A 14102-nucleotide genomic window follows, 5' to 3' on the forward strand; every position below is an offset into this window, starting at 1 on the left:
CTAAGCCCCGCTGGCCCTGAGGGCGCTGAGGGTCAGGACGCGGCGCCGGGAACTCAGCCCCGCTGGCCCTGAGGGCGCTGAGGGTCAGGACGCGGCGCCGGGAACTCAGCCCCGCTGGCCCTGAGGGCGCTGAGGGTCAGGACGCGGCGCCGGGAACTCAGCCCCGCTGGCCCTGAGGGCGCTGAGGGCCACGCGCGCCGTTCCCGCCGGCGGGACGTGTCCGCCTGGGCCTCCCGGCCACGGGGCGGCGGCAGAGGGCGCGGAGCCGGAGAGAGCGGCGCTCTCGGTGGTTCCGGAGGTCATCAAGGCGCGACGGCGGAAGGAGGTGTGTCCAACTCCTTTCAGAGCGCTGCCGTCGGGATTGTTTTCAGAAAGACATGACCACACAGGTAATTGGTTAGCTAAGCTAACTGCCGGCTTGAGATGTGTGTGTATGTAAATATGTATGTGTATATATAGGCTGGTAATGTGTAATATTAATTATTTTTTCTTTCTAGTACGGTATTCTCTTCAAGCAAGAACAAGGTGAGCAAACGCTAACGGTATTAAACAGTGTTGGTGTTCTGGGGTGATATAAAGGTGGTAAAGGCAGGTATGTGAGGAGGTCTTCTGTGTGAGGAGACCTGGTTATGTTTATATTAGGCATAAATCTGAGTAACTCAAAGGTATCTGTGCTGCTTTTTCAGCAGTGATGCTGGTCGCATAATACATTGCATGTTTTGGAACAAAGTAAACAGTGACAAGGCTCTCGGAGCACCCAATAGACCTGAGAAGCAGGGGGGTCTCTTGGCAACATCACAGCTAGCCATTTCAGCATTACCAAATCTGGCTGTGATCTTCTGTCAAAAGAAAATACTTAGTTTTTAATTAGTGTGTTTATATTCTCTTTTAGCTCACGATGATGCCATTTGGTCAGTTGCCTGGGGAAAAAATAAAAATGATGGGTCTGAAACAGTGATCTCTGGCTCTTTGGATGATCTGGTGAAGGTCTGGAAATGGTAAGTGCTCCATGTTAACCTGTGTTAGGCCTTGGAAATACTCTGTGTGGAAAAGTCTTGAATTCCCACAGCCTGCAGGGATGTTAGAAGTTACCTTAGGGAAGAGGTAGCATGGCACACAACTGCTTCTTTGAGCAAACTTATCTCCACTGGTGTGTGCTTTCTCTTGGAGTAGTGGCATTCTGGTGTGCTTTCATTTTCAAAGAATGAGAATTCAAAACTTTCCTTTTGAAAATGCACGTTAGAGAATACTTTATGTGCTTCTAAACCAAAGAATAAGAAATGCATTTTCTGATGAGACAGTGCATTTGGAGATGTGTACTGTGAAAGCAGTAATGGCAATAGTGAGAAAGAGGAAATGACATCTTCTTTTTTTATTGGAAAAAAGATCCTGATAATCCTTATGGAAGTGTGCTTTTGCAAAGAAGTTATTCTGTCTCTTAGGCAAAGCAGTGTGAAGGGTGTGCTTCACTTCTGTGACAGGTTTATCTTGGTTGGGGTGACTGAAAATGTCAATCATGGCACTTCATTCTGAGCTCACAGGTTTGTGAGCACCCACAGACTGGTGTTCGATGCACATTTTTTGGTGGGATGGCTTCCAAACTTAGAAAGAAGTACCTGCTTTGCAGGAATATTGTAAATTATTGATTTGTCTGTTCTTTAAGTACAGAGAGCTTGTGTGTAGCCCTTCACATTTCATGGGAGGACTTGGATTGCTTTGTGTTGAACAAATGAAGGAATGTGAATTGTTTGTTTTGTGTGAGGCTGGGGATCATTCAACACCCCCAGCACTTCCTAACGAGGCTTTTCTTTCCCTTGCACCAAAGGAACGATGAAAAGCTGGATCTGCAGTGGACTCTGGAGGGTCACCAGCTGGGGGTGGTGTCTGTAGACATCAGCCACACAGGTGCCATTGCAGCATCCAGCTCCCTGGATGCCCACATTCGCCTCTGGGACTTAGAGACTGGCAAACAGATCAAGTCCATAGATGCTGGTCCTGGTAAGACACAGTGCTGAGCTTGGCTCTGCAGGAGAACAGCGTGACTCTTCCTGGCAAATACTGAACACTGGGGGATTGGGGTGTATGAGCAGATTAAGGTCTTTGGGGAGTTTAATCTTTTCTATATTTGCAGAAGTCTTAAAGGTTTTATGAACTCAACACAAAGCAGCATCAGACAATTTTACATTTATTTTTACACACTTCTTGTGCTTTCTCGGGTACACATAGTTGGCTTTTTGCTGTATGCATAAAGAATGGAAACCAGCTTGCTCTTACACATGTATTGGTGAAGGGATATTTGGAAGAAATAATTCAAGTGCTTATTCAGATAGATCTAAAAAGGAGCTCTGGATATTCTTCTTAACAGTGCAGTGAATTTCAACTGTGGATATGATCCTTTTTTATCCAGCATGTCCAATCCTGAGCAAGCAAGTCAAAACAGTTATCAATGGTAACAGTGGTAATGTTCTCCAAGCTGGAACTCAGGGCCTAAGGTCTTATTCCAAGTATTTCATGAGTCCACTGGGAGTCAAAAATTTAAGAACAGTCTTACAGTGTTTTAGGCAATTAATATTAAGCTTTTAGAAAAAAAAAAAAGTGAATTGCATTGTCCCAGATAAATACATTGCATTGCCATGAAGAATGATGGTTTTTTACATTCAGTTGCAGGAATGTTGTCTGTGTTACATTTGTGTATCTGCATTTCTCCTGCATCTTCTGTGCTTTGATACATACTAGTGTTACTTTTTTGGTAATTTCAATCTTTTGGTACCAGGAAAAAAGTAAGAATTTAGACTTAACTGATGCAGTCTTAAATTCTAAATTTATTGTTACACGAGGGTCTCATAAGATCAGGGTCTTACTGGAAATGTCATCTTTTACTAAATGTAAGTAAATGGTTCAAGATACGCTCCATAGAAGGGGTAACTGATGGGCTTGTACACTCAGGGGCTTAAACAGCTAAACAGATGCAGACAGAATTGCCACTGTTGAATAAGAGCCAAGAACTGGATCCAGCTAACTGGTTTTTATTTTTTAATACAGTTGATGCTTGGTCCCTGGCTTTTTCGCCTGATTCCCAGTATCTTGCAACAGGAAGTCACGTGGGGAAAGTAAATATTTTCGGTGTTGAAACTGGAAAGAAAGAATATTCTCTGGACACCAGAGGAAAGTTCATCCTTAGCATTGCATATGTAAGAAGCACAATTGATAATTCCTTATGAGAAATTGCTTTTGCTGTAATATGTTGTAAATAGGTTTTTTTGTTTCCCTCTATCAGTTTATCTCTACAATAATACTAAGTGACAGCCATAGTTCCAAATACAAATTGTGTGACATTTCCCCCCTGAACAGCTGGAAAATCTATTTGGATCTTGCTTATAGTCTACAGGATTTTTGGAGCCCAGGTATCTTGCAAAGATCATTATTTGTGAAAAGCTGCCAAGGGAATGTCAGGGCTTACACAGCATAAATGCACACAGATGTTGAATCACACTTTTTGTGTTTTATTACAGAGTCCAGATGGAAAATACTTGGCCAGTGGAGCAATAGATGGCATTATCAATATTTTTGATATTGCAACTGGAAAACTTCTGCATACGCTAGAAGGTATGGTTTGGTACCCAAATTCTGGCTTCATTTCTGACAAAATTAAAGGATATAATGCAAGTCAGAATAAGCTACAACAGCCATGGCAGAAGTGTGTTGACATTTTTGTCCATTAGACAGTATTTAGTTATTTAGTGTGCTTTAACCTAAATCGTTTGAAATATTAGAGGCACACTGTAAACTCAGGCTTCCATCATAAATGCCTTTTTGAAAAGATACAGTCAATAATGCTTAACTAAATTCTTAAATTGTAGCTCCTGGTATTGCAGAAAAGTACAAGGGCATGAAGCCAATCCAAATCTGTGCTGCCATGCATATGGTTTTTGTTTTTCTTTGGGTATTTGTTCTGAAACAAGTTTTTGTTCTAAGAAATAACTCACCTTTTTATGTTGTAGAAGACATGCATTTTTTTCTAAGAGATAAATGGGCTTTTAGTGTTTGTGAAGTTTCTGCCCAGTTGTAACCAAAACCCCAACCACATAAATATGCAATCATACTGTAAAATATGACATAATTTCTAATAAAGACTCACAGCTGAAGGAAACTAGTTACTCTGTGTTGCAGACATGCCTTAACATACACAGTTGAGAACTGCTGTGCGTTTCCACTTTCTGTTGTGGGAAGAAGCCTCTAGAGAGAAGGAGGCTTCAGAGGCTGCTGTCTCTGAGCAGGCAGTGCTGTTGTGGCACAGCTTGCTGAGCACTGGCCTTAGTGAGAGGAGTGCCAGTCCTGCTCTGTGTCCCTGTGCCTGCAGGCCACGCCATGCCTATCCGCTCGCTGACCTTCTCCCCTGACTCCCAGTTACTCGTCACCGCCTCCGACGATGGCTACATCAAAATCTACGACGTGTGAGTGGGGACTGCCAGCCCTGCTGGCAGGAGAACAACTGTTTAGAGAAGCTGATAGTGTGAAACATAGATCAAACCCTCAGCTCTCCAGAATTCCTTTCAGCTTTTTGGTGACTTCTTTATCTAAAAAATAAATCATAAAATACTACATCCTTAAATAGTTTTTAAAAGTGTAGAGGTAGAAAAAAGCTGCAACTTGAAAACAAATTGATTTCCTCATTTTTGCCTCTAGGCAATAAGCTAATTCTTCCATGTGTTTGTCCTGTGAACTTGTGTTCACCCTTCCTAAACATCTGTTCTGTAGACAAAAAATTATATTTATGACCTGTTTCTGTTGCATCTTGCAATACCTTGGAAGACCCTGGGGAGGAAAAGGCCCTGATTCAGTGGTCTTCACCTCTTAAACCTGTATTGCTTTGGCTTTGGTGAAACTATTTGTCCTCCAGTGTATCTTCTTTGTGTCTTCTTTTTATGTTAACTATTTGAAATGGAATAGCAGGATCTGCTGTAACACCAGTTCAGCTTGGATGAACAAATGTCCAGAAGTCACCTTCCATTGAACCATTCTTGATTGTGCTAGCTAGAGTATATTCCTGTTGCTTTTTCCCTGGAATTCACAGAGCAGATGCTAACATGTTCTTTCCACAGGCAACATGCAAACTTGGCTGGCACATTAAGTGGTCACGGCTCCTGGGTTTTAAATGTAGCGTTTTGTCCAGATGATACCCATTTTGTTTCCAGGTATTGAGGCTTTTTAATTGTTTTTGATTACTGAAAAAAAAAAAATATTTTAGAAGGGGAGATGGATCGTAAGAATTAGGTGTGCACAGTGGGGTCTCTAATGAAATAACATAAAATTTAAAGGTTCAAGCCAATCTGTGATGTGATACCAGCTGCAGTGAGAGCATTTTACAAAGTCATTCACCTGCAGTGTAGTTCCTGACAAGTGAATAACACCTAACCTAACAGAAGGGCAGTTTGATTCTAAATAGCTGAGAAATTGCTGTTGAATCAAGAATTACAACGTGAACTAGTAGTACATTAATCTACTTGAACTTCAGTATTAATTCTTAAAACAGCTGAGGGAGCTGGGGGACCAAGTATATGTAACAGGAATTTCCTTATCCAAAGAACTTGCCTGAAACAATTTTTTGGCCAAAATGGGAGTCTTCATTTACACATTGCAGATGTTGAAAGAGTAAACTGATTTTAAAGGTAATGGAACCTGGTAGAAGAGGCAGTCCTTTGCTACTTCATCCCTGTATTTGATGGGTGAAAGAGGGTTTCTTATGTCTACCATATGAGACCCTTTAATGTTTGCATTAAACTTTGGTTAATCTAGTAATTTAAACATTGATCATTATTATTTTTCTTTCAGTTCATCTGATAAAAGTGTAAAAGTTTGGGATGCTGGAACGAGGACCTGTGTCCATACTTTCTTTGACCACCAAGATCAGGTATGGCTACTATTCCCTAAGTCACCATGTTCCCAGGAGAGCTTGGGTAGTTGTGCACATTTGTGCTTCATCTTGGTGCTTCAGCTCCAGACTTGCAGTAATGCAACTTTAGCTTGCTGTAATGAAATTTTAAAAGTTGTGGTTATTTAGCACTTAATATTGAAGTAGTACTTCCAAGTGTATATGCTAATCTCTTCCAAGTAATTAACATTTTTCGAGCCCAATTAAAGGCAATCCTGAGTGGCCCAAGTCTCACCAGACTCTGTTACCTTTGTCTCTGTTCTTATTTCTGTGACAGAAATAAGCACAGCATGTGCATATGTAATGGTGGAAGTACTTGTTTAAAAGGATGGAATTACCTAAACAGATGCTTTAAAGCAGCCTGGAAACTTGGGAGTTTTTCCTCCTCCATTGTCTGTAATACTGTGGAGTTTTAATTTCTTGTTCAGTGATAGCTATCTGTGAGGGAAGGACATTTACCCATTTACTCTTTGTCCAAATGTCAGGTGATAAATAGAACAATATTTTAATGGATCACTGAGCAAGAAACACAGCATATTCTTCCAGATTTTATTTGAATGTTTTCTTCCTTAGTACTTTCTTGCTGGTAACCTTTTCAGTTATCTATAGCTATGGGGGTTTTAATATTGAAGTACCAAGTGGTCCTTGATTTCCCCTGTTTTGGCTGTTGTGTATAATCTCATTCAGTCTGTGGCAAACAGAGATTTATCAGTTACTGGGAATGCTGGATTTTGGGTATTAATGCTAAATAGCATACAAGATTGCCCAAAACATACTGTTGTCAAGGCACCCATTCTGTGCTTCACATTAATGTGCTGGGTAACTTTCACCCTTCCTGATGTCATTCTGATGGAGATGGGTGTCACTTAAGAGCTTGTATAACTGTCTTAAATCAGAGGACTGACCTGAATTCTTTCTAAGTTTTGTACTGGTAGGTAAACAGTTCTCTGAAAGAGCTCAAGGATAAATTAGGTCATTCTTCAGTCTGTCATGATGTGTCATGACAAATACTTCCTCTCTTGCTTTCGTGTACTGTAAAATACTATTTTCAGAAAGGGCTAGAGGATGGACAAGCGTGAAGATGCTTGGGTTATTTATGCAAACTGGGGCAAGGAGTCTTCAGCCCTGATCAAGTATCTTTGGCTAGTGTAAGCACGTGTAACCCACTGTGGGTGGGAGTGGCTGCAGAAACTCGTCAGGCTCCTAGAGGGCAGTGTCCTGCTCTGCTTCAGCAGCCCTAGCTGGTTAGAACTGCACCAGTTCTAATCTGGTGACTTTTCAATAATCCTTCCTCTACTGCTTACAATAAATATGAGTGCCACAAAGATTATTTTTCTTTGTACTTTCTTCATAATCTTGCATATGTCTTATTTACAGGTTTGGGGAGTGAAATACAATGGAAGTGGGTCCAAAATTGTGTCTGTTGGTGATGACCAAGAAATTCATATTTATGACTGTCCAGTTTAAATGTCTCGCTTTAGATGCTTCAGTAAATCTCTTGTAGCAGTTTCAAGGGACTGCTACTTATGTAAATTTTTAGTAAGATAAAAGCATTTCATACTGATCTGCAAAACCTGATATTATCTAATTTTGATTTTGTTTAGCATAAGAAAATAAAGCCTTAATTTTTTAAAATAAAAGCTATAGCTCCAAGTTCTTGTGTCTTGATTCTTGGAAAAAAAGTATTTTTGGAAATATGCAGTCATGGGTGAAGTAACCGCTCAGTTAATCGCCCCCTGCCTTTAAACATAAATAGACCAGAGCTGGAAAGCATGGGCTAAGTGTCACAGCAGCTTATTTTAGCAGAAGGAAAATGACTGAGGCTGTGTTATAGATTTGGGAAATGACAGCCTCGGCTTATCCTGATGCTAAGACCAGTGACTGCAAGAGCAGCACTTAAGTTCAACACCTGTTTCAACAATTGCGTGGTACATGGATATAGATCGTTCATCATGCTTTAATGTCACTAAAGGGAAGCACCTGTTTAATACAAACACTACCAGCAAATAAGTAGAAAGGAAAAAAGCTTTAATGGGATCAGTGTACTGTGCGACCATGTATGTTATAAAACAGCAGCAGTATACCCAATGCAGGTGGTTTTGGTTTATTCATTTTCATTAAGGCACAAGTATACAATGCCTAGGAGGAAGTCAAAACCCTATCTAGGGAAGGCTGAAATACAAAGCTTGAGCTTCTGAAAGGTCAAACTTTTATTTGGAAGTATTTGCTTGTAAGTAACATTAGAGGACAGCTTGTAACCTTAGGTCACACACAGAGAGGCAGCTGAAGGAATGCTACTCTCAACACACAGAACACAGGAAGAGGGCTATGAGGCAGAGACAAGGGCATGCACAAAATGCTTCTGAAATACAAAATGAGACAGGTATAAGTGGTGCAGCTAACACAAAGCTTAATATTGAGAATAATCTAGAGTAGGTGAGGAGTCTGAGCTTAGAAGAACTTGTTTAAACAAAAGGGGTTCTAGAGTGGCTTAGAAAAGTACAAGAGAAGCATGAGAAAAGGTGAAGTACTATTTATTAGAAGTTATTCTGCTATGTTTTATTCTATGAAATTAATTTTCCAATATGAAAGTATTTACATAAGACACTCCACTTAGCCTCTATCAATATTGCTGAAGTCTTATAGAAACAGCACAGGTGAAATAAATTGAGAACCTTCACAGCAAGGAAAATGCATACCAACTCAGTTGGTTCTCAGCTGTATGACATTTGCTTTATATAGAAAGACTACAAGAACACAATATAAATTAGTTACAAAAAGGTGATACTGACAGCGCAGCAACTCAATTTGCTGAACACAAAAACCACAAGCAGTGGCTATTACAGCCATGCAGTTTTCATTGTGAAAATTTACATCTTCGATGACATCCACTCCACCTTACTTTAAGATGTCTGACATTGTACTCCTGTTCTTGGACCCTCCTCATCTTCTTCATACGCTTCTCCTGCACTGTTACGGTAGGTTTGCTCATTTGGATCAAAATCCTCAAGGTCTACCTGATCCATCTCATCAGTAACCATAACATCTTCTCGTGAAGGAAGCAGAGCCTCCAGCAGAGACAGTTTCTCCCTTGGGAGCCAGTAGTGCTCTGGAAACTGGACCTGTAATTTTACACATTTTTTTTAAATGAGTATTTATTCATATGCAAACATGAGTATATTGGCAACAGAAAAGCACGCAGCTTACCAAAAACTGTATAATCAGACTGCCTTTGTCCATTGGAGATTTGTAGACCGGCATCCCTTCATTGTAGATACACTTTAGGTCACCATGTTTTATTACTTCACCTATGGAGGGGAGAAATTTAAGTGTGCTGCTGTGATGGGACAGGCATTTCACAGCCACTCACAAGCAGTGTTCTCAGGGAGATTGTAACCAGTTCACAGGAAAGAACTAAACCCAAGCTGTACAGAACTAAGGCCATTTAGACTATTTCCCCTGCTGTTAAGAGGAATCAGCTTTTCTTGGCACAGCCTTCAGGCTGAATGAACAGAGAATTTAGTAGAATTTAAGATTTTTGCCTCTTTAATTTTCCTGGCTATCCACTAGCTGGGGCTGAGGGTTTATTAAAAAGTATTTGACAGCTTTAGTTATAACAACTCTGTGTGCTTTAGAAACAGCAACAACAAAGAACTGATTAAACTGAGATGCCTCTGGTTGCATCATCTAGTTAGAAAAAGGAAACCCCAAATAGGACAATTTTCCCCCCAAAACTCCAGTCCAGGTACAATTAAACACACAAGCACTTGATAGTTTACATAGTCTTAGAACTCTTAAAAGACCTACCTGGCCTAGTAGATATGACAAGAACTCTGTTGTCCAGAGTTTCAATTGTCTTCCTGAAACCACATAAGGCCTCCGAGAGTTGAATTCTCATTTTTGTAATTAAGTCATGCCCTCGTCTCTGAAAGACACTGTGATCCTTTTGATCAAGCACAATTATGACATCACCAGGCTCCAAATCAGGCTCCTGGTCACCTTCTCCATGAAATACTATTTTCTGACCATCTTTCATACCTGAAGAAAAGAAATCCATTTATTCTCTGCAGAGCTATAGACTATTATAGACTATTATTAGGGAATCAGTACAAATATACAGTTCTTACCTTTATCAACATGAACTTCTATGATCTTTTTCTCTCTTACAACCTTACAGCCATTGCAGTTGTCACACCTGTCCTTTGGATTTATTCTTTCACCTTGGCCTTTGCATTCTGGACACACAGTTTGGATTTGCTGCACCATGCCAGGTCCAATCTGTTGAACTATAACTTGCATCCCTCTTCCTTTACACACAGGACATTTTTCAACTGCCCCTCTCTTTCCGCCATAACCTTTGACAAAAGAGTTAAATTGCATCTCAGTCTCAAAAAATTACAGTATCAGGCTGGAACTCACTGACTTCAAAAGCATATTTAAAGTAACTTAAGAGTAGTTCAGTAATGGAATTTATTTGTCATCACAAAACAAAGCCCACAAGCTGGAAGTCTCTACAAACAAAATGCTTATACAGCTTATTCTATTAGACTCTGCCTGCCCCCCCCCAGTAAATCCTGGTTTCCAAGGAACTGTCAACATACCAAATTCAAGACATAAACATTCCATTAACACTTGGAAAAAGAATCTGCTTACTCAATATTTAACAGAGTACTAAGACAGAAGACCATATTAAAATTTACCTCAAAGAGGACCAGTCATTAGTCCTAGTAACCTAGACCTAGTAACCATAAAATCGGTAGCATAACACAAGCCAGACTTCCACCCACAGCAATTAAAGAAGTTTTTCAGAATAGACATCTCCATCCAAGTTCTGGGTGAAGATAAGTTTAATTCAGGTACCCCTAACTGCAACTCACAGTGAGTTTTAGCTTGCAATTAGAACAATCAAATAGTAACACTGTGCTTGAGAGACTTATTCTTGGCTAAGCATAAGAAGTAAATACACTGGGAGACTTTCAGGGATCAAGCAAAGAAAAAAGAGAAGAAAGCCTTCAGACTTTTTTCTCAGCCCCAGATAATCAACACACACACAAAAAAAAAAACCTGGAAGAGAGGTTTGAAACCACTACTTGTTGGTTTTTTTTACCTTCACACTTTGCACAAATAACATTCTTTTGCAGTGCCAGTTTCCTTGTAATACCATTATACAGGTCTTCAAGAGATACACCTAACTGGTGCACCACATTTTTGCCTTTAGAAAAAGAAAAGGGAAATATTAATACTTGTTTAGCTCTTGTGAACACAAATGTTCATGCATAGTCTCACTGAAGAAATGCAGAGTTCATTCCAAGCTTTGAACACAACTCAGCCCCCTTAAAAGCATGTGCAGTTCCATCAGCTTCCATTAAGCTCCACCCATTTATTTCCAAACATAAAACTTGAGCTGTAATTAAGCAAATCATTAAAGCCACCCTATCCCTGCTCCTACTCCTGATTTTATAAGCTTAACTGAAACAGCAAGATGCAAGGACACTACCAGCTTTACATCTATCAATTTAGAAGTTGCTATTTATGCCTGCCTATGAATTTTCATGCCACTTCATAGCATAATTTCAATGATTTTACAGCAAGTTACTACTTGTGCCTTTAAAAGGCATTGGGCATGAAAAAGACAAAAACCATACTGTGCTTTTGGCAGCACACTGTACTCGGTTTCATGTGATTTTTCCCAAATATTTTAATGAGATTTAAAATTACTGAAGTTTAAGTTGATGGTGTCCTTTGAAGCAAGTTGCCCAAAAGCATATGAGCAAGTGAGGCACAGATTTAGAAAAAAGGTAACTTAAAGAGGTCTAAGTCAACTGCTAACTTACTAATGTTTCCCCCTCCCCTACAGACTACCCATTCCCCCTTCAACAAAAAATAAACAGAACTTAGCAAAAAGATGGCTATGGCTAAGTAAGCCATGTTATCTACTTTATTAGAATCTTAATGCTAGAGTAACTAGAAAAATCATCATTTACTTATTCTATTGCTGCAACAAGTAATATCCACACTATGTAAGCTCATCAGAACAGCAATACCATAGCACAGGTGTTTTATGCTTAAGTGCATGGTTAAGAGTTTCTAGAACTTGTTTAGAACTGTGTACCTCTTCTCTCTCTATTCATTCGGCCTCCACCACCAAAGAACATGTCAAAGATGTCCATGGGTGAAGAGAAGCTGCCGCCACTCAGGCCTCCTTCTTTAATAGCCTGCTCCCCACCCTGGTCATAGAGGTCCCTTTTCTTTGGGTCCGACAGAACTTCATATGCCTGGGATATAAGTTTAAACTAAAAAGAAAAAAGAAGCTCTGAACAGCTATGACCAAGAGGAAAAGTAGCCCTCTCACATACAACTCCATCTACAGATTGAGCCACTACAGCACCCTCTTATAGCATTTGTTTCCAAAAGGAAAATCCATGGGTAACAGACTGTAATAGTACTTTTACCCAGGAAAACCACCCCTTTCCTCCCTCTCCCCCCCACCTCCCAATGTTTTAAGTGGGCTTACTTCAGTCATATCCACCTTACAAGTAAGTATATGCCAACTACATTTTGTTGCTTGTGGTAGTTGCAACAGCTATTATAACCTCTAACAAATCTAGTTAGAAAGGAATATGGTACTATCCCTGAAGTCCTGCAGGTGCCCAGCTGCTCACAGCCATAGCACTGCTAGTCAGCCTAGAGCTACACAGGGATCCTCCATGCCTGCTGAGCTGGTACATCCACCTACAACAGATTTATGTGACCAGACACTGGCGTTGCTTACTCATCACAAACACAAGGACGTAAATACAAATCAAAACACTCACTTTAACAAAACAATTATTGAATTTTCTTAAATAGCAATGAAGAACTTCCTATTACAGAGATTACCAACTGAATTTTTAAACACAATTTGCTATTACTTGAATGACCACTTCCACTTTAAACTTCATTTATTCATGGCCATGTAAAGTGTTGTAAGCAAAAAAAAGCAGGCCCAAAATAAAGGCAGAAAAAGTTACCTTTGACTAGGCTACTGCTTAAGTTCTGTAAATTAGCATTACAGACAAGTAAACATAGTCCTTCTATTCCTATAATAAGGTATTAGCAGACCACTTTTAGATAAACAATCCCATCATTCATGTTTTCCACAGCACTCCAGTTGTGCTGCTCATTTATTATCCAAGCCAACACAGGCAGCTGAGCAGGTCAGTGCTGGTAGCATGTAAAATGCTTCTCGTGTAAACAGTCCATTTTTCTCTGAAAAAAACCCATCCCATTCAGGAACACGAATCCTCCAGCACAACAGTGCTAGCAACTGGATCCACTACCAGCCTTTTCAACTCCTGAGAGCACAGTAGCCACTGGCACACTAGAAATCCTTCCAGCTTTGCCTGTTTTAACCAGCTCCAATAAGGATAATCTTCCACCCTAACTACACGGAAACTAGTACACACGGCATCCAAAAAGAAGAAATGCCGCATCCTCTTTGCCACAGCTGAGACGTCAGGCCTGCTGCCAGGCCCACAGGTCTGAATAAAGACCTGGAAATAGGGGAGCCTTCACGCACTACGCTCCAGAAAGAGCAAAGCAGAATCTGAACTACGATTGAGTGTACGCTGGATTTAAAAACAGCTTGGCTATAGGGGACCCCCGGAGCCCCCGCGGGCGGCCCCACACAGCCTGCGGTGATCCCGGCTCAGGGAAGGGCCGGACGGGGCCTGCCCCGCGCAGGGGCCGCAGGTGCCGCCGGGAACGCGGCCGCCTCACGATAGGTGGGTGGGTGGCCTACAGGCCTCGGCCCAGCCCCGGCCCCACGTACCCGCTCGCCCTCGCTGGGGTTCTTGTCGGGGTGGTACTTCAGCGCCAGCTTGCGGTAAGCGCGCTTGATCTCCTCGGAGGAGGCATTAGGCTTCACCTGCAGGATGTCGTAGTATTCCGTCTCCTTCACCATGGTGGGTGCCTGTGGGAGAACGCGCCGCGTTACCCCTGAGTCACCCCGCGCTACCCCTCCCGGCGCCCCGCCGAGGCCCCGCGGGCCGCGCTCACCACCGCGGTTACTCCGCTGCAAGTAACGCTGCTGCCTCCGCCGCCCGCTCAGCGATCCCGGCGGCCCCGCCTCTTCCGCGGGCTTTATACGGGCCCCGGCCGAATCTTCTGGAATGACGCCGCGCGTGACGTC

General features: G+C 41.5%; 2 protein-coding genes across 5 annotated transcripts; one reads left to right on the forward strand and one right to left on the reverse strand.

The window, feature by feature from the left end:
- The first annotated feature begins 293 nt into the window (after positions 1 to 293).
- Positions 294 to 7585, forward strand: WDR61 (WD repeat domain 61). Of its 2 annotated transcripts, XM_015638592.2 has the most exons (10): positions 295 to 389; positions 498 to 525; positions 893 to 998; positions 1826 to 1998; positions 3043 to 3191; positions 3513 to 3606; positions 4361 to 4454; positions 5103 to 5195; positions 5833 to 5911; positions 7310 to 7585. In XM_015638592.2, exons 1-10 carry the CDS (start codon positions 378 to 380, stop codon positions 7397 to 7399), a joined length of 918 nt encoding a protein of 305 aa, XP_015494078.1. In that variant the 5' UTR covers positions 295 to 377; the 3' UTR covers positions 7400 to 7585. The 2 variants fall into 2 exon arrangements, with proteins under 2 accessions (XP_015494077.1, XP_015494078.1); XM_015638591.3 differs by lacking the exon at positions 7310 to 7585 and having other exon boundaries at positions 294 to 389; positions 5833 to 7303.
- Positions 7586 to 7939: 354 nt separating this feature from the next.
- DNAJA4 (DnaJ heat shock protein family (Hsp40) member A4) lies at positions 7940 to 14102 on the reverse strand. Of its 3 annotated transcripts, XM_015638588.2 has the most exons (8): positions 13970 to 14102; positions 13743 to 13883; positions 12045 to 12225; positions 11040 to 11144; positions 10060 to 10287; positions 9740 to 9970; positions 9140 to 9240; positions 7940 to 9054 (listed from the first exon to the last, which is right to left on the reverse strand). In XM_015638588.2, the coding sequence occupies exons 2-8, from the start codon at positions 13872 to 13874 to the stop codon at positions 8836 to 8838; spliced, it is 1197 nt and encodes a 398-aa protein (XP_015494074.1). In that variant the 5' UTR covers positions 13875 to 13883; positions 13970 to 14102; the 3' UTR covers positions 7940 to 8835. The 3 variants fall into 3 exon arrangements, with proteins under 3 accessions (XP_015494074.1, XP_015494075.1, XP_033372918.1); XM_015638589.3 differs by lacking the exons at positions 12045 to 12225; positions 13970 to 14102; XM_033517027.1 differs by lacking the exons at positions 11040 to 11144; positions 12045 to 12225; positions 13970 to 14102 and having other exon boundaries at positions 13743 to 13855.

The sequence above is a fragment of the Parus major genome, chromosome 10 (genome assembly GCF_001522545.3).
Source record: "Parus major isolate Abel chromosome 10, Parus_major1.1, whole genome shotgun sequence".
In the NCBI taxonomy this organism is placed as follows: Eukaryota; Metazoa; Chordata; class Aves; order Passeriformes; family Paridae; genus Parus; species Parus major.